The sequence below is a fragment of the Saccostrea echinata genome, unplaced genomic scaffold (genome assembly GCF_033153115.1).
Source record: "Saccostrea echinata isolate AGI-Se365-2 ecotype Australia unplaced genomic scaffold, CSIRO_AGI_Sech_v1 ptg000016l, whole genome shotgun sequence".
In the NCBI taxonomy this organism is placed as follows: Eukaryota; Metazoa; Mollusca; class Bivalvia; order Ostreida; family Ostreidae; genus Saccostrea; species Saccostrea echinata.
The window spans coordinates 6,550,918-6,575,525 of record NW_026889765.1 but is presented as its reverse complement, the minus strand read 5'-3'; the positions used below and the strand labels follow the sequence as shown (position 1 = coordinate 6,575,525).

Below are 24,608 nucleotides of genomic sequence, written 5' to 3'. Positions count from 1 at the left end.
ATAAGAGGATTCGAGTCTCTCGCTCTCTCTCTCTCTCTCTCTCTCTCTCTCTCTCTCTGAATTCACTGACCTACATGTATGCACTAATAAATGTGTCATTTCCTTTGATCATTTTTTTTTAATCGGTTGTCAGTATGAAAAAAAATCACTTTGTCAGTCAGGGTTGGGGGGGGGGGATAAATTCCGCTATAATTGTGGTATATCACTATTATAGTGAGATTCCGCTATATTTTCAGCCGTATTTTTCATTGATTTCATCAAATAAAATGCTTGCTGTTTATGGCGCAAGTCATGGTGGGTATAAAAATGGACACTAATTGACACCCATAGATGTTATGAATTTTATTAAATTTTCTGCCGATGCGTTTTATAATGCAAATACTCTTTTTAAAATGGATGTTACATTTTTTAACGTTTCCCTCAACCTGATGAATGCGGGTGTAACGACGAAAAGTGACCCCCCCCCATAGAATATTGACCGGGGGGATCAAATTTTACGTGGAAAAGTGACCCCCGGTCAATATTCTACTGCAAGTAGGGTCATTTTTCGACCGTAGAAAACCCTTCCAGTCCGGTAATTCTACGACTCCACACACGTTGAAAAATGAACCCCATAGAAATCTGACCCCCTACTTTTTAACTATATTATATAATACAAGTAAAACTAGTCTACTCTGGATGTATAATCCGAAAAATTGCTTAATACAATGTTAACATTAAGTCCATTTCAGTAAAGTCATTTGTTTTAAATGTTGTTTAATCCGGAATGTTGTCTTATCCGGCCATTTTCTATGGAATCAGTAGTGTCCGGATTAGACAATTAATTGTTACTGTAAAACCTTTAGAAATGAGTTAGGCGTTCATCCCATGGTTGGGGGGTTGGGGGTTGGTCGGCGAAGGCCCAGAGATAACTGCGTCTCCTGATTTTTGTTTTTATACTTTTATACTACATGTACTAAGTAGGTAGTTCCGATTATTTTAAGCTTGTAGTTTCGAATATACAACTTCGGAATTTATTGTTATTTTGTCCCCGCTTGATATCATTCTTGTACACTTCGTCTACTTGTAGTAAACAAGACATTAAACTTGCAATTGTTGTTAGTTATCCTTTCATCCCTTCACACTCACTCTACTCACTCACACTCTCTCTACTCACTTTTTGTCTCCACACACACTCTCTATCTCTCTGTCTCTCTCTCCCCACTCACTCTCTCTCCCACTCGGTCTCTCTCCCACCCTCTCTCTGTCTCTCTCCACACTCGGTCTCCCACTCTCTCTCTCTCTCTCCCCACTCGGTCTCTCTCCCACTCTCTCTCTGTCTCCCTCCCCACTCTCTCTGTCTCTCTCCCCACTCACTCTCCCCCTCTCTCTCTCTCTCCCCACTCTCTCTCCCTCTCTCTTTATTTATTTCTTGTTCGTCTCTATCAGTAACACTTTTGCCTTGTAAAATAAATTTTATAAATGCCTGATACATACATGTTTCATAGTTTTTACAATAAAAAATAATGGGGAAAATACTTTTTCTACAACAAAGAGAAAATTTCTATCGTTATTTTAAAATAAATTATAAAATGTTTATTCTTGATCTTTTTTACTTTGAAATGGATTTAGCAGAAATGTTTATTTATGCAAAAAATGAATGCAATTTAAAATTTACGGGCGATAACTTCACACAACAGAAATTACTGCTTCCCAGTTCACGATTAGATTATTGCGTTGTTTGTTTGCGTATTTAATGAAGAGGAATTTTATATGCTTGAAGAACAATACTTATATGTTAACTAACATGCAAGGAAGATAATATGTCATCTTGAAATTTCAGTTGGATATTATTTATTATTTGTTGTACCGTTTTGAAAAGTATCTAAATTATCCACATGCTGAGAGGAGGTCTATAAATTATTCTTTATTTGATCAAGTAGGTAATATGGGTTTGACATTCACTATCCGTTTCCCTTGCATGCATTCAGTTTACTTATATTTTGTATTTTTATAATTTTTGTCCAGTTCAGATATCGTATCGTTGCGTTGAATTTTAGCCAAAATGCATTTGCATCATGACTCCCTCGTTGATCTACGCATTACCCGGTATGCCATATTTTCTCATTGCATATGAATGTTCTTTTGCTGCTTTATTTTAATGCGTACTGTTAATAAAACCTACATGTAACCTTTACTTGTTGCATGGTTCTACTCTACTAACCATAGCTTTTGAATGGATAGTGTTAAATGATTTACCGTTGGGCCATCAGTTTAATTTGAGTAAATGTTCACCTTATAACAGGCCTTAGCCATGCTTCTGGGAAAATTACAATCATTCCATTAAGCAGTAGAGCCATTCAATAAAAAAAAAAAGAGAGCCATGCAAAAAGTGTGCTTAATTTTTTTTTAAAACATTACCTCTGTCGCATATACCGCCCTCCTCAAGTCATGTAACGTTAAAGAGATCAAATTTGTAAATCTCAATGAATTTAAAACAACCTGCATTACAATGTGCATATGCATTATGTAAATAAAATCCTTATAAGAAGATTTTGGTGAAAGGAAAAGATTTCTTTTCACTTTTATCCTAGAAACCCTTTTATATTTTTAAACCTCGTTTCAGACAACAAGAACGTTTAATTTGTTTATAGGAAAGACGTACATGGGCAGAAAGGATTTTTTTTTCTCCTATAGCTATAGGCTACTAACAAGTTTAAAGAGTTGGTTACAACCCCGTAACCCCTTCAAATCTCGCCACTATAGGTACGCTTATACGAATCGCAAATTGTACACTGTACTTGATTCTAACACAATGTGTTACAATACTTTTTTGTACAGTTCTATATTTTTTTGCACACGCAAGTTCAAATGTGCTAATATTGCCAATCATACTCTGGAAAAAATTATGCAAATTAGGCTGAGAAGCTTTTTTTTCATAATGCAACATTCTGTTTTTTCTATTGGTAATTTTTTTTTACATTTAACTAGAAAGGGAAAAGACGATACTACCGTGTGTAAACTTTTGTCAATTCTTAGTATACCAAACACCTCTTTTTTTAAGCAATCAATTTTTTCTTATGTAAAAAGACTCATTTTAAAAGACTTTGTTGACATTGGTAAAGAATTTAAGCTAATCACTTTTTGTACCCCTGATATCGAAGGTCAGAGGCATGTTGATTTAGTTCTGTGTTATTTTAACATTTCACAAATATAATCTTCCCTATATTTTTATGAGAAAAAGTTTGAGACTTCATTCATAGAAAATCAAAGATATTTACGAGATCGGATTTTCTTATCAATCTTCCATTTTTTTCACGCAAATTTATTTGGGTGGGGTTCCAAAACGTTAACCTTTCTTATAACTCCTAAAGAAAAAAAGAGGGCTATATTTTTATTTGTTGCACATTATTTTCCCAGAGTAAAATTAAAGAGGATTACAATTATGGAAGCAATGCATTTTTTATTTATACGTGTCTCTTTCTTACACCGACTAAGAAAATGATCTTAATTCAGTTTATTAAATGTGATAAAACAAATCAAAGAATATACGTACATGTATTCTTGCTCTAATAATGATAGAACATTATTATAGCCTTAAAGCTTGTTAGGCTTTCCTTTAATGGGGATAAAACATCTTGTATTATTAATGTTAAGTATAGTATTAACTTAAAGCTTTTAGAAATGAACACTTCATATCATAAGGCTGCGTGATTTATCCCCTGTGTATTTGCCTAACAAGAATTTTCCTACCAAAACCAAGTTTTTTTTTTTCTGGTATCAAAAAATGGCACAGGGTCATTATTCTACAGGGTCATTTTTCTACAAACAACATAGAGAAAAATGACCCCAAGGCCATAATTTCTACAAAAAATGGGTCATTTTTCTACGTAGAATATTGAACCAGGGGGACAAATTTCTACATAGACGAATGATCCCCGGTCAATTTCCTACGGGGGTCACTTTTCGTCGTTACGTCCTAGAGAGATTCCAGTTGATCATATGGAGACAAACAACAAGACATTATGGTATGAAAATACACCTAATTATTAATTTGAACTTTTTTTTTAATTTTGGTCTCTATATGTTTATGATAAATATAATGTTCTAGGTTTCATTCATGCGCTGATCTAGAGGAGGGTGGGGGGTCCGGAACCCCCTGGAATTTGCAGAGTTATTAAAAGTATATACTGAAGCAAATAAAAAATGACATTGACCCCTAGAAAACGTGGACCCCATCACCAAAGGGCAAAGTCCTGCTGGGGGTCCGGGAAGCTGACGAATTCTTACAAATAAGAGATGTTTTTCCTTGATTTTAGGATAATGAACATATAAGTTCTACATACAAAAAATTCAAAATGGAGGGGGGGGGGGGGCGTGCCGGACCTGGATCCGCCTTTGATGTATATGACTTTACTTGCCATTGCCAGGGGTCCATGTTTTGTAGGGGGTTATAGTTTATATTCTTTATACTTTTAATAACTCCAAAAAATCCCTTGGGACTGAACCCAATGACTCCCCCAACCACCCACCCACCCATTTCAGCCGTGCATGCATATGATACCATATGAACATAGGAACATGTAATATTTGTTTTTAAAAAAAAAAGGAGAACTGCTTGAAATGAAATTTACGACATTTTACGACATTTCAACTAGATATTCCTAAGATACCTTTAGTTTTACACCCTAAGACGTATCTTAGGATAGTCCTAAGATACATGTATGTCCTAAGTAATATCCTAAGACACGTCTTAAAATACATCTTAGGAAATTTTCTTTAGCATGTCTGCTGATAATTAAACAAATTTGTCAACATGCGTTTGTATTTAAACATACAGACCTGCAATTTCTTCAATACGAAAATGAATTACAAATCGCAATCGAAATTTCGACTTAAGGCTGTTCTCAGTTTATGGGCCTGAGGCTCGGATATTTAGCTGGGAACTTAAATTAATGTTTCTGTATTCGAGTTATCGTTCTTCCATAGCTGACATTTATAGCTGGGTTTCCATACCTTATTCGCAATAGATCGCCAACAGGGTCGCTTTTTAACTTAGAAAAATATCTGTAGGTATATTGCCGATTGTAGCATATTCGAAGAAAATTAATTCAGATTTTCACCTAGTGCAGCAGAGTGTAAAAGAAGTACATTTTTCTCGATGTACTTTATTTAAATATCGCTCATAAAATAAACAAATTAAAAAAAAATATTCCTATTCCAAACACAGTTAGAAAAGTACTACAGTCTGCTTTGAATAGACAAAAACAATCAATTTAAAAATCTAAGAATGTTTTGAGATGGCTAAAGTAGCCAAATTCAATATTCTTGCTATCAGCTAGTGAGAATGCAGGTGAACATGCATGCATGTAATCAATAAACGTCACACCCCGTGCAGAAAACATGAATTCTTTACAAAACAGTAAATCAATAATCAGTCATCATATATCAAATTTTGATACAAGTCAATCAACTCATAATTAACATGCGAAAAAGGTGATGAACTACCCTACATGCGGTGATTAATTAATTTATGAGTAAAAGGGGGGAGGAACTACTCAAAGTTAAATATCTCTCTCATTTCGATGAAAATCATTTCGATAAGCACACAGGGCGAATTTTGTAGTATTAGTATCAGGACCCTAAAAAATCAGACTTAATCAAAATGATTCGAAGTTACCTTTATTTGGCGATATTTTGTATATTATGTTGTAAATATTCCGTTTTCTCCTATCCACAAGGCGCTCCAATTCGGACCGAGTCCTGCATCGATTTACAGCCAATTCACGTTGACCCGTTGACAAGACAACAAGTTCAGAACCAACAGGGAAAAACCAAACCATACCGGATATTGGTCAGTCAACAACAATACCAGGCGTGTTCAACAACTCAACAATGCGGCCTTCAACCACTACAAGGTATTATAAAACGAAATTATATTTTCTTGCTTTCTATATAGAACTACGGAAAAAGAAAGACGAAAAATATCATGGTGGAAACATTTACCACATTTGTTTTTTTTTAAATATAAATTGATATTTATTTCTTAAAGATGAATGCATTTAACGCTTAACCGAAAACTCATATTTTGTGTTGAATAATCGTATAGATTTTTTTAGTCTATTTTTCTTTTGCATTATTTTGAAAAGAACGAATCTTTTTTAAAAACTTTTAACTTTCTAATTTTTATCCATTTAATTTCGTTAGAATTAAGATTTTTTCCTCCTTTAACGATTCAAAAGCTGGAACCAAAGATAAGTAGAATACATATTGCTTTCGTCCTTCTTTAAATTTTGCGTAAAAGCTTACAAAGGATTTGAAGAATAACTCGTACATTGCAATGTTAATATCTTTCCACTGATCGCTAAAGGTTCTTGTTTATAATAAATGTAGCTCAAGAGCCGATTTTTCTTCAAATTTATATCGAATAATCTGCTTATTGCACATTTGCTCACATTATCTTTTTACATGTATATTCTGTGCTTTAAACCACAAGTACTTGTGGACAGGAACCCCCCCCCCCCCCCCCCCCCCGATATACATGTATGAACCCCGTCCCCTCCAGAACTTGTTGGATTCTTTTTTATTTATTTTATTTTATTTATTTTTTACAAATTATATTTATTACACTTATTTATCATGTATACCAGATGAAAAATCGGGAGAAATCTCAAAACAACCGTTCCATACAAAAAATACCTCATTATACTCTTATTAAGGGGTCTTGGCCATAAGTATCTTTGCTTTAAATATTTCGGGGGGGGGGGGGTGTACAAGTTCAAATTCATCAATTGGCTGAAAAAATATATAATTATTATAACTAAAGTCATGGATCTTACTTTCAAGCAAATTATTACGTGTATCTACATGTATATAATAATTTGCTGTTATTAGAAAATAATGCTTCTTAAGAAATCAATATTCAGAAAGCATATTTTTTTCCAGTAAGTAACAACAAGCTGGAAATATTTGGAGACACATAAATAATATAATTCACGGTATGTCATTTTGTTAAACAACAACAAAAACAAAAGTACGTGAAACCAATCTGCGTACTCTGAACTGAATTTTTCCTCGTCTTTCCCCCCCTAAATTAAATTTGATTTAAACAGATTTTCTAAGTAAACAACTTAGAACAGTTACATGTAATTAATTTCGTTGTAAGGAGGCTATTTAATGTGTTTGGTAATGGGGAATTAATGTCAATACAAACCTAGGAATACACATATCATCCCCGGGGCCTTCTTTGAGCAACAAAGTGATTGTATTTTGTCATGTTTTATAAAGTTACATCACGAAACTTGTGTCTTACAAGATTCTGCCGAGCTTCCGGGTCAAATTTGGGTGTTTGCGGGACAGAGGTAATATTCTCTTACTAGTAATCGCCAGTCTCGTAAACAAGGTTCTATGGATTCGTACGCGTGTTATCAAAAAAGTGGTCAATTTTATTGGTGAAAAATTGTTATTGATGGATTTTGTTGTTATTGTGGTAGAAATATGTGATTATTTTATCTGTTTATAAATATATAAACAGTGAATTGAATTGATTATTTTTATAACTGAATGGACATTTTTAAAAGTTACAAAATCCTCTAAGTTTCATACGAAAATAAGCGCGTACGTCTGTGACTGTGAATTCATAATTTCGGAATTTCCACAGACTGAAATAAGAATTCAGAATCAAATATTCGATTCAAAGCTTTGGAAATTTCTGAGATGGATAAAATACATTGTTTGATGTGCATTTTAAATGGAAGTTTTCTACTTTTTTCATTTTTCTCTCCTGGATTCGCTTTTCCACAAGGATCCCCGAATACACCCGACGCATGCGTGCAACTAATTCCTCGCCACCCAAACCCAATGTTCATAAATAACCCATCAGCATTCACAATTTCGTTATCAACATCGTATTACCGATTTTGCGATACACCCGAAAAATGTGGTAGAAGCTACATCGGCAGTAAGCTATGTTTTTTAAAAAAAATCTAGAAAGGGAAGAACCTATCATGACAGAAAACCCAAAAATTTGCAATAAATATAAAACGTTTTATTTTATCATTATCATTTTTTTTTTACATATGTAGTCTTTTATTTGATTAATCATATATTTTATATTTCATTCAGTCCATACGTGAAGTTTAAATTTTATGAAATCATGTGCTTTGTCACCAAAACCGAATAATCAGACATCTTTTGATTGATATGTCCTGGTGCGACATTTGCAAGATTATACATGCAATTTCGCCCTCGAGCTTTGGCCTCGGGTAAATGATGCATAGGAATGTTACATGGACAAATGTTCGCCTTGTGACCCACTTAAAATTACTAATTAATGATAAATGTACATTTTTTAATAACAATTTAGACATTGGTTTATTTCCTATTCTAACTTTAAATTTGACACAAAATTACCTTTTTGTAGCATCGTATACCCCGATAGTCATTTAAGATATTTTTCATAAATAATAGCATAATAAATAATTAATAATAAATATTATAAATGATTGTATGTATGAAATTTTCGATTACAAACACACCTTTGAAATATGCATGATATTTCGTGGGAAGTGTGGAAGTTGGTGAGAATTTTTCCGAGGATCTCCTAGTTTTCAAATTGTTTTCAAACTCAAGTCATTTACTTTAACATACATATGCATTCTATTTTAATTTTTACATTTTATATTAATTGACAGTATCAATAAATGGTCAGGGAGGACTGTTCCGTGGATTTATCATCCAAGCTCGCACCGTAAATGGAGGAAAAAGGTCATGGGGTCAATTCATTCCGCTACAAACTGGAGACTCTAAGGTCATTCAATGTCAGAATGGATTGACCTTGACCCACACGGCTAACAATGACAAAAACATCGTCCGATTTGCCTGGATACCAGAACCTGGAATGCGCGAGCAAGTTCAATTTGTGTAAGTATAAAAAAGAACAACGTACGATCAGGCTCCCCTTTAGCCCCTCAATACAAACAATGCCAATTTCTTTAAAATCACACTGATGAGTTTAAGCATGTATTAAAATTGGTTTTAATAAAGAGCATATACAAAGCTTAGGGTGATTTTCAATTTCGAAATTTCCTCAGTTTTATTATTTTATTAAATACATTTTACTGCACAATTTACTTTTAGAGAAAGTGGGTGCAATCAAGACTATCTAGAAATGTTTTCTAATGGTGAATTCTTACAATGTAAAATATGGATTATTTCAGAGCTACTGTTGTTCAGAATCTTCGAACCATATACCCCGGTGTCTATTCAGCACAACTGCGCCCTATTGGTGGTGAGTTTTTTTTTTTTTTTTTTTTTTTTTATTTATTTATTTATTTATGTATTTATTTTAACAACTTTTTGTCTTCAGCGTTATTTTCTTATGTAAGAAAACGCTTTTCAAATAAAATTGCTTCAGTAATTCTTTTATCAGCTTTAAGCTTGCCAATTCTAAAACATTCAACAGAATTTTTCATGCTACAAAACAGTTATTTTATTTTTGCTTAAGCCTTGTTTTTAAATCTTAAGTATCGCTTCGTTGCATCTTTGTCTTCAGTGGCTGCGATTCAAGGTGTGTATTGTGTTAAAAAATGGTGTTTTGGTGATTTAAGCTTTGACCTCCAAACTGTTTCCTCGTTAACACTCTGTTACAGTTAATGTACTCTTACCCCTCTCATAGCTGAATATACACGATTATGTCCACAGTATATGAAATTACTAAACATTTAACAAAGAACATGATATGAAACAACGTACTTAACACCACAAACAAAAATGTAGCCGTTTTCCTTTCTAATTCAAAACAATATCCACGTTAAAAGTTATAAACAAATTTGGCTTTATCACAGATTTTCTTTTTAAAATTAGATATCTTTGACTAACCAAATTGAATGTAAACAATTACGACTACAAATAGAAATTTCACCAATCCGATTTTCTCACAGTACATGTACACACCTCTTCAAAGGACTCTGACTAATAGATATGGCTCATTAGATGAAAATATTTATTGATAATCAGACGCGTATGTCAGACTAATGATTCTATTTCATGACGTCAGTATCATCGAAAACCACAAGCAGTACACATTTTTAACATGCAAGTTCATCCATGTACAAAAACTTCCCATAACAGAATGACTAATATATAAAGTACATAATGATAACGAAAATAGGCGGCCCAACATCGCCATTCAGTGACTGCCTGGTTGACATGCATGGCTGTACCTAGCCTTGTACACAGAAAATCATATAGGTCGTATTTCTTAATTGATGTCATCTCTATAAACAGGGATGATCATGACTGTAACATAATTAATGATATTTACACACATGTTTATGTTTTTCCCGTTTCAACCGTAAACTTTGTTCACTCTTGATGGGTGCGATGTTTTGTATTGAAAAACTTTCAGAGCGCCAGTTTTCAAACAGCATCATGTATAAGGACGTCGAACAAATGATACTTATTCTTCAAGCATGCATTGTATATAACTTACAAAATCATAATGCTGATAATTCACATATAATCTTTTGCAAATGAACTTCAGGTTAATTCATTTCTTGTCTCTTCTCTGTTTTGCCATTTCCCCATTTCCCCCTCTTTCGCTTTCTTCCCCTCTCGATCATCAATTCTTTCAATTCCATCATCCTCTCCTTATCATCAACGTCATTATCCACATCACTTTCATGTGCATAATTATTATTTTAATTCTTTAATTATTAAAGTTACATGTAACGCACTAATGTTAGTTTATTACACGCCTTTACTACACGCATGTACGTTTACTACACGCCTTGCTTCACAGCCAGGAGAGCACGCGATCTTTCCAGATTAATTTTGAATAATCAAATTAGTTACGATGGATTTCAGCACCCACCACAACAACCACAATGTCCTTGACATTATCTCTGAGCTCCACATCTGCCAAGCTGCCGATTACAACAGGTTTGGCTCAAGCGTATAACAATATAGGAAAGGTTTTGCCTTGCCCTATCTAACCCAAAAAATATTCACATACAGTGTTTACATCGATCTGAAGCTAACGCTCGATATCTCAAATAACATTTTCTACTAAACATAATCTACATGAGGCCTGAGGAATACATTGGTTGATTACTGTAGATCACTATATTCTCGCGACACTTTATTTTTGCGAAATAGCTATCTGATATTTATGAGCGAGATAAAATTTTCGCGAGCTGTTGTATATAATCCTTAACAAAATAAATATACGCGAAAATAAAATTTTCGTGAGCAAGCAGACTCTCGTAATTACGCGAAAATGTTAAGTTCTTGCGAATAAAAAGCGAATTACAGTATAAGACTTAGTTCTGCTAACAAAAAATTGCAAGAAATATTTCCAAAACTAAACCCCCTTTCCTAGGATAGTCGAACACATTGTTAGCTCTTCGCCCTTTAACAATTTCCTTTCTGTGTCTGAAGAAATATTGGCTCCGTGGTCTTTATTAAATAATCTGTATAAGTAGGGTGAATTCACCATGCATCGGACACCCTCGCACTTCAACAAGTTCTAGCGATATCGCTACCAACCGAATATTATCAAAATGGAACTTTACATGTAGTATGTGGTTAAAATATAAATTTTTGACACAATCGTGTGCTATTTATAGAGAAAATATCATTAAAACCCGATTTTTTCGAAATACGTCAGAATTCACCATGGATCGGACACTATTCACCATGCATCGGACATACGGTATTTAAACCAGAAAAATATCATACCTTGATCTCGGTACTTTAAAATTAGTGATATCGAAACATTTTTATCTTTAATTAAAAAAATTAAACTTCTAGTTAAATTTGAATGACTATTTCGATCCACAAATGTGAAGAGATTCTAGGTGCATCACATCGCCTTAGAAAGGCTTTACAATGCAAGTAATATGGCAACTCGCGCCTTTGTCTCGTGTGTTATCATCATCTAGTTTAAAGAAATAAATTGAGTCCACTTCTAGTCGTCATATATCGATATCTTGTATTTTCACTTAAAATTTAGAGTTTTTATTTTCTATTTCCGTAAAAAAAATAGGTGTCATTTGGGTTTTATATGAAAATGGAAGTGATTACCCATGCATCGGAAAGTGTCCGATGCATGGTTAATTTGTGTCCGATGTACGGTGAAATAAACATACTAGTTAAAAACAACACTAAGAAATATTATACAAACATTGAAGTAAAATTTTTGAAAATTTCTGAAAATTATCAATTATACCTAGGTCCGACCCGTTCCGTTGACGTCTATTTAAAAGAACGACAACTCTAAAAATTGCAAAATCGTAAATTTCTGGTTACTCCCCTTTGATGATGCCAAATATGACGTAATTTCAAGGCCATTCTTATGGTATTTTTATCACAACATGAAAATAAAAATCGGCATCATTAAAAAGTTTAAATCTTCACCTTTAAGACAGAAACAAGTAAAAACACGGGGAGACTCAGGTTCAATGAAAGTTTATTGCTTCAAGTTGTCCGAAGCAAGGTATGTGTCCGATGCATGGTTAACTCACCCTATACAAAAATATTATAAACTCTACTAAACTTTCAAATCCTTAATAAAAAAAAATACTCCTCTATAATGCAATTTGACTAAATTTTTATAGATCATAAATAGCCACTGAGTACAGGTAAAAGTACAGGATTTTGAGTTGTTCGTCATGTACCTGAACTGAGATCTACCTTGCTATAGACAAAAAAAATTGTCATTTCAGTACCCCGCCCCACAACACCTAAACCGCTACTGACTACTAACACGCAAGCGCAAACTACCAGCACTGTAACAACTAGTATCACAACTACTAAATTTACTACCAAAATTACTACAACGCCATTTACTACTACAACATACTCACCTGTGACGTCAACAGCAAAACCAGTGACGTCATCTACTAAATTAACCACTACTAGTTCCCAACCTTCACAAACAGAGAGAACAGAAGGTTTGTATGATTAATTCTAAACTTTTCTTTCCATTTTAGCTCAAATAAACAATTTTTTATCAAAGTTAATCTGTTGTCCTCTGTCTTTTCATATTACGTACTTTTTGACTTTCTCCTCAGAACACGATATTTCTTTACAAATCACCTTACGGGATTTAAGCTGCTATATGTCTCCTTCCAAAGAGAGATAATATTATGCAAGATAGATTTAATGGAAAAAAAACTGGGCAAGAAATAAAATACTCTCTGGAAGAAAGAAAGGCACAAAGAAAACTTTCCGATATAGATTCAAGATTATTTGCTAGAATATAAGTAATGTGCCTCTGATATAATTTGGGATCAGGATAAGGTTTAAAGCGCTATAAATGAGATACTTATTTATGTGAAGAAATTTTGTTTCAGAATCATTTTATATTTCATATTGCAATGAAAACTGACGTCTGTATAAAATTTGAGATGCCTTTAAATATTCTCTTTTTCTTTTGTTAATTGTCTCTTTATCTGTTTTTACAGCACCTGGAAGCGCATCATTCAAAACAGCAGGAATAATTTCTCTCGTGACATCGGTGATCGCCATCCTTCTTTAAATAACATTTATAAACACTAGCATTACACGAAATCCAACAAGATATAAAGACCCATTTAGTCATTTACAGATCGTAATTTTGCTGATAACAGTTATTCAGAGATCTGTGTGGTCAATGAAGAACAACATCCGGGTTAATTGATGTCTAAAAATAAATGTTTTAGACATTACAATGTTCCTTGCTTCATGGTATAAAAGAATGTTTAAAAAAGCACAAAGGAAACCATTAAAAAAGAAAGATATTTCTCGTTTTATTTAATATTTATATTTAAAAAAAAATATACATAAGAATGGAAATCAAGAATGATTTCAATGTTACAAGAAATTTGTTAGACAATGCATGGCTCACAAAATTAAATTGTACATGTACATATCTAACCAGTAAGCATTTGCCAGTACTACATGGGATAAAATGCATCCACATAAACACTGGGGAACATGTGGTCATGATTTATTTGAATGTTCGCATAAGCTTAAAATCATGTATATTTTTACAAATCAATAAATTTGATTTCTCCATTATACCAGTACTTATTTTGATTCAGATTAATTTTGCACTTGTTAACACACATGTACATAAATATACTGCTTAAAACATATGTAAATATAGTTTCCTGGTCAATATTGAAGTGATTTTTCTACAATGCAATGAATGAAAGTTTGCTTCTGATGGAATTTACTTTAAAATATAATTATTCACAAACTGATTATGAAATCATTTTTAGAAGGAAAGTAACGGTTTTTCCTAAATTAAAACAACAAAGTTTTATCAAGATGTGTTGAATGCATATTTCCTCGTCTACATTTCAAAATATTTCCTACAACGACGCCCTCAATGTACTTTAACTTTTGGATAAAATATTTTGACAACTGAATTCAAATGAGAGAAAAAAAAGAAGATACATACATGTACAATATGTGCAATATGAGTTAGATGTTTAAAGCAACACCTATCAATATAAACAAATAAGATGTGTTGGTGAAACAATGATGCCCCTTATGGCAACTTATAGCAAAGGTTAAACTTTTTGAAATGCAAATCAAATATGTTGGTACCCACAGTAAGGTCTTGTCTCGAGAAATATACCTGTGGTATATGAAAGCCCTAGCAGCAACCATTGAATAGATATGGAAATGGTTAAAGTTTTTCAAAAGTAAGTCAAACATCAAGGTCAAATGGTCAAAATTAATGGTGCCCAAGGAACGGCCTTCTCGAGAGAAATACGCATGTGAAATACGAAAGCCGTGGCACCAATCGTTCAAAAGTTATGGCCAAGGTTAAAGTTTTTCAAAAGTAGGTCAAACTCCAAGGTCAGGGTCAACCGATTACAATTGTTGTTATCCAAAGGAAGGTCTTGTCAGGAGGAATAGACATGTTAAATATGAATGCTCTAGCATCTACTGCTCAAAAGCTATGGTCAAGGTTAAAGTTTTCCAAAAGTAGGTCAAACTCCAAGGTCAAGGTCAAATGATCAAAATTAATGGTGCCCAAGGAAAGGCCTTTTCCAAAGAAATACGCATGTGAAATATGAAAGCTGTAGCACCAATCGTTCAAAAGTAATGGCCAAGGTTAAAGTTTTTCAGAAGAAGGTCATACTCCTAGGTCAAGGTCAAAGGGTCAAAGTTGTTGGTATCCAGAAAAGGTCTCGTAACAAGAATTACGCATGTGAAGTATGAAAGCCCTAGCATCAATTGTTCAAAAGTTATGGCAAAGTTAAAGTTCGGTAAAATTTTGCAGAACTGGGTCAAACTCCAAGGTTAACATCAAAAGGTCAAATATGATGGTGCCCAAAGAAAGGACTTGTCACATGAAATATACATGTGAAGCATAAAAGCCATAGCTTTAACCAATCAAAAGTTATAAGCAATGTTAAAGTTTTTGTGGACAAACAGACAGACAGACGGACGGACAGGGCAAAAACTATTACCCCCGAATCTTCGATACGGGGCATAAAAATATATTTTAAACTACTAAATATGATCTTCAGTAGAGAGAAAAAAAAACACATCGAAATAAGACAATGTGCTCAGATGTTTGTGCAGTGTACATATGTATCGTTGCCCTAGCCAGATGCAAATCAATGGACACAAAGCTACATTACCCACTTTAAAAACCTAATTGAAACATGGAACACTTTTTGCTGTATAAATGTAAGTATGTGACTACATTCAAGCATGTTCCCAAGATATCTGTTAAATTTATTTTGCAATATAAATGAACATCTGAAATTAATCAGAAGAAAATATAATGGTTGTTGACTAAGATAATTATGCATTTATCTACCATTGTAATGTTCAAGTCATTTGCATATACATGTACAGATACATGTATGTAAATTAACCTGTGTAAATAACTTGTTTGCGAGCAAAACAAAAATCATCAATATCTTTAGAGGATATTAAATGTGTTAGTAAATTGTTACTAAATTTTATGCGAAATAAAACATCTTGACATCCTTTACAAAATATCAGTATAGCTATTTGTCTCACATCAAACCCCCTTTAATATGCTTGATCAAAATTGAAACATCACTAATTACAATGGATAAAACAAATGTTACAATGAATCCGATACCAAATGCAGTACCAATGAACGCGGATGTAGTTCTATTGTCGGACGCTGACGTTTTACTTCGTATTCCGCTGGACAACTTGGCTTTGTTAATCTTTAATTTGGCTTGAAGGGACTTAATCTTTTGGTGTAGTTCCTTTGTATTTTCTGCAAGATATGTCTTGCAAGGGCATTCACAAGCTATTTGCAATAATAAAAAAAAATATAGTTAAAATACATTTCATTTGCTATTGTTGACAATTTTTATGCACAAAAACATAAAAATTGCATAAACAATTTATATTTACAAATACACAAAACTGAAAATTTGTGTTCAAAAGCATTTTTAATCAAACACATATTTAATGTTAACATTATATAATGTTTATGCCTCAGAAAAGTGAGAGGTTGACCACTGCCATCCTGACTTGTTCAAAAGGTTGTTGTATGAGAACAAATCAAATATTGGTGTACAAAATGTATATATTTTTATGCCCCCGTATTGAAGTTTTTGCCTTGTCCGTCCGTCCGTCTGTCTGTTTTTCTGTTTGTCCGCAAAAACTTTAACCTTGCTTATAACTTTTGATTGGTTGGAGCTATGGCTTTCATATTTCACATGTGTATTCCTTGTGATAAGACCTTTCTTTGGGTACCACCATATTTGACCTTTTGACCTTGACCTTCGAGTTTGACCCAGTTTTGCAAAATTTTATCAAACTTTAACCTTGGCTTAAACTTTTGAAGAATTGGTGCTGGGGCTTTCATACTTCACATGTGTAATCCTTGTTACAAGACCTTCCTTTGGATACCAACAACTTTGACCTTTTAACCTTGATATAGGAGTTTGACTTACTTTTGAAAAACTTTAACCTTGGCCATAACTTTTGAACGATTGGTGCTTCGACTTTCATACTTCACCTGTGTATTTCTCGGGAGAAGGCCTTTCCTTGGGCACCATTAATTTTGACTATTTGACCTTGGTCTTGATGTTTGACATACTTTTGAAAAAACTTTAAACTTTTCCATATCTATTCAATGATTGCTTCTAGGTCTTTGATATTTGACAGGTTTATTCCTCGAGACTAGACCTTACTTTGGGTACCAACATATTTGATTTGCATTTGCAAATTTAACCTTTGCTATAAGTTGCCATACAGGGGCATCAGTGTTTCACAAACACATCTTGTTTAATTTTGGAATAGATTACTTTCATATTAAGCATATTCATAAAGAAATCAAAATTTTGTGAAAGATTTTTAAAATTCAATGTATAGTAAATGTTGATAAAATTGTTATACAAATGAATTTGATAGGTTGTGTTATTTGTAGGATCATCAAAAATTTTAGAAAGAGAATAAAAGATGATAAACATCATCGTTGATACGTGTAATACAGTTGTACAATACACATTATGAACATTGTTTTTCTGTAGTTTTTCTTACATAGGAAACGTGTTTCACTTTATATTTTTAAAGCTACTTTAAAAAAGTTCCATTTGGTCTTACCTTCAACTTGGGTTGTTGTCATTGTTGTGGTCTGTAAGTCTGTGTTTGTCACTTTTGCTGAAAAAAGATTGAAATATAGTGCACATAACTTACATATTCATGGGATCATCAGCATTCAGAATGTTTAATACATAGCATTATAAATAGATCAAACTCATGATCAAGTTTTTTTTCTGTTGTTAATCTGGATAAGGAACCATTTATTTTATACATAGAGATAAAAACACGGGAATATCGAATATAAATGGTTAAAGCGATTGTTGTAGTTTTCAAGCGTATTATAAACTTATTAGCTTATTAACTAATAACGTGTACGTTTATACTTTACTTTTAACGTATTTTACTTAAACAGTTCTTCAAAATTGTTTCTTTTTTTTCTATCAAGATATCGTTTCATCTTACTTTCAACCAGACTTGTTGAGCTCTGAGAAAAGATTTCTTCGCTGGTTTGGGTGTTTGCATTTTGTGCTAGAAAATAAGATTGATATTCCATTCATAACAACGTTTTCATGAATCCTCAATTAAGGTTTTCCATCCCTAATATGACCTAATTCTCTATCCATAAATATCCATTAGGTATATAATACTCTGATATAAATTCAAAGCAATTTACAGTAGAAAAGGATTTACCAAGAGAAAGTTTCCGTGATCGCTCCGTGATCGGGAGGTCGTGAGTTCAAATCTCGGCCACGACTGACCTAAGTCGATATAAAATGGATAGCAACTGTTCCTTCGCCATGCGCTCACTTTGAAGTGAAAGTTTCGGGTCCTTCGAATGAAACCTTAAATACCGAGGTCACGTGTCACGGCTTGCCTTGGCACGATAAAGATCCCTCACTGCTCAATGGCCCTGAGTGCCGAGTAAAGGTCAAAATTTGAAGCCCTTCATCGGTATATGGTGACGTCTCTATATGAGAGAAAAATTCTAGAATGGGACGTAAAACAACATACGATCAATCAATCATTGAATCTGAGGCTATTAGGGATGGAATACCTTAATTTTTTTAAGTAGAGATTTGATTTTTTAAATTGAGATACATAGTTTTGTTTTACTTTCAACTTGGCTTGTTGCAGTGGTTGTGGTCTGTGAGTAATAGACATAAATGTTCTGAAAGGTTGTCATTTCTGTAAAAAAAAAAACGTTAACATTATCTATGCAGTCAATATAAAAATAAAGAATATAAACATAAACATAGAAGGTACAATATACATAATTATATGTAGTGTTGGGATAAGACGATAGAGGCACGGAACACAAAAATCAATGAAAAACAAACGTTCTTTTGAAATAATAAAGGTTTTATAATGTTTAAATTAAAGCGGCTCAATTTGAAAATTTTGCAAGCAGTCTCGTGTAATAGCGCGAAAATACTTTTTTTTTCAAGTGATCAACAGTATTTAGTCCCTTGATTTGTCTATGTACCTTGCGAGGAGCAGAAGGCTGGTCTCTTATCATGACAAGGATGGGTGGCCCAGAGTCCGTCATCGTGTTCCATAGTAACACAGTGGCGTCCTGGAGCAGTGTTTGGTTCATTTGTCTTCCATTTGAATTGACTTTGTGTTTCATTCAGCATGTTAACGTATTCTCTCTTCTTGTATTTATCATGCAAGCCGATCCATACACTTGAGGATGTCAGGCCCCTAATGTTTTGAATGCCAGCGTTAACAATTATTTTCTTTAATTACATCCACTTGTATATATATTTACTGTATTATAAATAAGTTTCTTCAAAGTAAGCGTTCTTTGCCCCGTAATTGAAAATTCAGGGGCATATAGTTTTTGCCCTGTCCGTCCGTCTGTCTAGCTGTCTGCATGTCTGTCTGTCTATCCGTTTGTCCGCAAAAACTTTAACCTTGCCACTAACTTTTGATGGGTTGGAGCTATGGCTTTTCATATTTCACATCTATTCCCTGTGACAAGACCTTTCTTTGATACCATCAAATTTGACATCTTGATCTTTGAGTTTGACCCACTTTTGCAAAAATTTACCAAACTTTATACATGTACTTGGCCATAACTTTTGAACAGTTTGTCCTAGGACTTTCATACTTCACATGTGTATGCATTGTGAGAAAACATTTCCTTGTATATATATAAATATTTCTGACCTTGACCTTTGAGTTTGACCACTTTGAAAAATCCGTAACATTGGCTATAATTTTTAAGAAGATAGCATGGGGGCTTTCATATTTCACAGGTTCATTCCTTGTGACAACCTTATCTAGGCTACCAACAATTTAAACCCTTTGACCTTGACCTTAGGGTTTGACTAACTTTTGAAAAACTTTAACATTGTCCCTAACTTTAAAATCATTGGTGATAGGGCTTTCATATTTCAAATGTGTATTTTTTGTGACAAAACCGTCCCTCGTGACCACTTTATTTGTTACCATTTGATCATGACCTTGACGTTTGACTTGCTTTTGAAAAATTTTAACCTTCGCCATAACTTTTCAACATTTGAGGCTAGGGCTTTCATATTTTACAGGAATATTCCTTGAGACAAGACCTTTTTTTGGATACCAACAATCTTGATTTTTTTTTTTTACCTAAGCTGACATGCGGGGTCATCAGTGCTTCTCAGACATATCTTTTTTTCAATATGATATGCGATAATCATTAATTATTTTAATGCTCCGTAATCGAAGATTTGGGGAAAGATAGTTTTTACTCTGTTCGTCCGTCTGTCTGTTTGTCTGTTTACCCGCAAAAACTTTCACTTTAGCAATAAATTTGGAACTTTCATCCTTCACATGTGTATTCCTTGTGACAATTCCTTCTATCGGGTTCCATTAATAATAACCCTCTGACTTTGAACTTGGAGTTTAACGGACTTTAATTTGAAAAAAACTTTAACTTTGGTCATAACTATTGAACGGTTGGTGCTAGGGCTTTGTTATTTCACATGTGTATTCCTTGTGATAAGACCTTTCTTTGGGTAACAAAATATTTGATATTTTGACCTTGGAGTTTGATGTGCATTAAAGAAACTTGAACTTTCGCCAAAAGTGCCATAAAGGGCATCATTGTTTCATGAACACGTTTTGTTTTACAATATAATTACACTGAATTTGATATTGACAATAATTAACAAAAAAATTGACATGACATTCTATTATAAATGATACTTTCATTTTCTGAAACTTTTTTCCCCAATTATGAAATGCAATATCTGCATGGTAGACACGGTACAGTTTATATTCTGACTACATGAGAGCCTGGCAAAAATATAAATGTTCAAAGTTCTCTAATAGGGGAGACATTAATTTTTGCCATGCATGGCTCGTCTATCTCTTACCGAATGATATAGCAACCATAGCCTCTGAACCCCAGATTGAATCGAAACTTTAATACATGTTGTCCATTGTACAAATACATTTTTAGAAAGGAATCTTGATTCAACGTCATTTCTGAGACCGTCAGAAATGATACATGTACACACTTTACATTAAAATCCGTTCCTAAATACCATAAGTGCCATAAAAACAGAACATAGATTGTAATAAATTGTCATCTTCAATATGTAGTATCTAATGACCTAAAATATGTTACGACTTGACGCCAGGTTATTTTTCTTAAGCCAAAATCACTTGGAAATTATATGATAAAACTAGTATGATATATGCACTAATTTTGGTAATTCAGTGATGCATGTTGAACTGACAAGTAAATTTTTATGTGCTTTCAAAATTGAATTGAATATTTTTTAGATTGATTTTAGGACACTACATCAAGTCAACGTCATATGGTGATGATCAGAGATTAAATATGATCGGATATCTATTCCATAATTCAAAGTTTATTTTTCAAAATGGAAACGCAAGAATAAAAAGCAAGAAACGGCTTTAGTTAATTAATACTCACCAATCCTGTTTCTTTTGTAAAAGAAAGGAGAAAATATCTTCATTTGAGATCCCTGCTAAATGCCCACCATTTCCTGTACAGGCATGATTTGCATCCTCAAAATTGTGAAGTTTGTCAATGGACCAGTAGCATATATTATTAAACTTGTCACCATTTCCAGGACAGCTAGCTATAACACAAAAAGGTTTGTAATCAATTGTATCTGCAAGTTTCTAGCCACATACATACATGTATAGGAAGATAGAATTTTTTTCGATAGATACATGTAAAACTAACTAGACACATGAAGACTTAAGAAAGACTTACATGTGTATCATTAAGTAGTATAAAATTTGCTTCAGGTAAAATATTAGACAATATATATGTATTTAAACAAACCTTGAATCTGGGTATATGACAAATTCCAAAGAAGCAGTATTCCCCAATACAGCATTTTAACTTGTTGAAGTTGAAGGTTTCTGTAACTTTTCCTTCTTTTTTTCTAAAATCAATTCACTAAATATTTCATACAACACTCTAACAAAAAACCCAGATCCATTTTAAATCAATTTCATATGCTTTAGGTATTTGTGTTGAATTTTTAGTTAATAACCCCCATATTGATTAATTCTTTTTAAAGATTTATTTGCTAGGCACATGTACTCTAAGATAAATCCTCTAGCAAGAATTTGAAATAATGAGATGTTTGTCTTGCAAATATGGAATCAGTTTAATGAGCAACAATACAGTAGCCAATTAATTTTAAACTGTTTATTTTATCATTAAGTACAAGGTGCTAGAATTAATTAAGATGAAGACAAAAGATTTATTAATTAGATGCACATGGTAGATAAGTTAAATGTTCCACACAGTACAATAATATCATACCATAAATTTAAAGAAAAAAAAACAACAATTGTTTGACTAAATATATCTATAAGATAGGATAAGATATTTATACATGTATATCTGAACAGTTTCTAAAATATTTTTTGACATATTTCAATTTTTTTTAGAAGAATTAGAGTATTATCAACATATGAACGAAAGAAATTAAAAGAAGAAAAACTCTATACAAAACAGAATGTTTTCACTTTAGAAGACTTCCATTTGATTCATGCTAGTAGTCCTACTTAATCTGACTACGTATTGCTTGCATGATCGTGAGGGAGGTGTGAAGATTTTTTTAGCCAAGAAAAATCATATTCTGCTAGGATTTTGCAGTGTACACATTCATGCAATAAAATGCTCATCATACTAAAGCAAGCCAAACTTTAAATATACTGTACATACAAACTTTGACATTCAACGCTGCTTGAATTAAAAGTAGGGATGTCAATTTGTAATCGGTTAACCGGTTACTCGGTCGGAACATTGGTAATCGGTTAGACAATCTGTAACCGGTTAGTTGGAAAAAATTCATATATGTGTAAATTTGAACACAATATCCTGAAAATTCAATCAAAACATATAAATGAAAATATATGAAATTTTAGCATTTTCACCTATCTATTTCTTAAGCTGATCCGGAGATAATTAGGGTTCTCCTAATCGACATCGTGGGGGTAATTAGTCAGCTTTCGAGATGTTAATTGCTGTTTAAACACCATGTCGCTACCTAGCCGGTCCCGTGTTTCTTTAATGATAAATTTTAATTAAATGATCGTTGAATACCGTGAAGTGATTATAATGTGTACCATACCCCTCTATATTTTGCAGTTCCTATCAAATTATAATAATAAAAAAACATTGTAAATTAAGCGATAGTTCAGACTTAGTTTTGATTACGTGAAAATGCAGATTGAACTTCTGGGACATCTCTTCTGAAAATTTTTTTAATGTATCTGATTCTTCAGGCATGTTTCATGGTTTTTTCCCCCCTTTCTTTTGCTTTAAATTTGAAAAAAAATATATATATTGTTCTGATAAACATAATATTATTACTACATGTAACATCTTTATAGTCCGTCTATTTGAGTAGAACTTAAACAATAATGAAATACGTCGAGAATTTTTGATACGATTAACCGATTAATCGGTCGGAACGTCTTGCGGTTAACCGATTGGCAATTCTGCATTCGATTGCCATCCCTAATTAAAAGGTATCTGAAAAAACTTTACACGGAAGTGTGTTGGTGTCACATTGACACTTATTATTTTTTTTTATTTTATACACTTTTTAATATGATACCTATATATTTAACATATCAGTATCTTACATACACGTTTACCACCTAAATGTGTTAAGGTTACTGTAAAATCGCCTATTTTCGTGGGTTGTTTTTGTGGTTTGAGAAACATGACATGAATGTGATTTAATTTTCTTACTGTTGAGACCAATTGATAACTACATTTTAGGGTTAAACTTTTTTCCAGAATTTATAGATAAGTAAACTCATATGCATGCCTTGGAACTCACAAACTCAATTTAAGTGCGAAGCTCCAGCAGCTCTTATGTTAAGTGGATCATATGGAAAACCTGATATCATAGTTTGGGAGCAGCCAGAGAACTTTTGAAGATTTATATTTAAATTCAGTTTAAACACCAAGAGAAAAACTAAACGAAAATTAAACCTCATTACGTTTTTACCTAGGTGTCGTTACAATATTACAATACCAAGAAAAAAGGACTTCAAGGAATGAATCTTGAGTATATATCAGCTATGCTTGTTTTTATTTACACTCTTCATATTTCCATTTGCCTTTAATAAATTATCATCACGAATAATTTGTCTTTTTGTAAGTGACAATCTCATTGACTTCAAAGTCACAAAGACCACTGTTAAAAAGTTGCAAACACCCTCACACCCTCAAACTCAAGAACAGCCCCAAGACTTCGCCAAATCCACTACTAACTCAAACGACATTACATGCTATTCAATTAATTCTACAAAAGATGTTTCTTTTATGCGGTTATCGGGGTTTTCTTTGTTCAATGTACATAGTACTTGTATATTAGTGTTTTGAACTTGTGAGTCATCGAATGCAGGAACCTTTAATTTATTTGGCAACCAAGACAACCTATTTTCTCTTCACTGTTACTTGTTAACTTGTATCCAATGTGTGGCTAACAATTATGTTCCAATATTGAATATTTCTTTTAAAAGTAAACAGAGTCCAGGATTTAGAAGTGTTCATACAAAACGTCCTGGACAATACGCATATATGTAATGAATATGTGTGTGACATA

The 24,608-nt window shown here is 33.0% G+C and overlaps 1 protein-coding gene across 1 annotated transcript in view; it reads left to right on the top strand.

Moving 5' to 3' along the window:
* Positions 1-24,608, top strand: part of LOC133188771 (uncharacterized) — a 155,099-nt gene that overhangs the window by 12,508 nt on the left and 117,983 nt on the right. Inside the window, exons 2-8 of the mRNA XM_061324258.1 lie at positions 7,640-7,678; positions 7,777-7,939; positions 8,673-8,901; positions 9,198-9,268; positions 10,846-10,920; positions 12,705-12,932; positions 13,446-13,498. Coding sequence (XP_061180242.1) covers positions 7,640-7,678; positions 7,777-7,939; positions 8,673-8,901; positions 9,198-9,268; positions 10,846-10,920; positions 12,705-12,932; positions 13,446-13,498 — 858 coding nt within the window. The remainder of the gene's footprint in view (positions 1-7,639; positions 7,679-7,776; positions 7,940-8,672; positions 8,902-9,197; positions 9,269-10,845; positions 10,921-12,704; positions 12,933-13,445; positions 13,499-24,608) is intronic.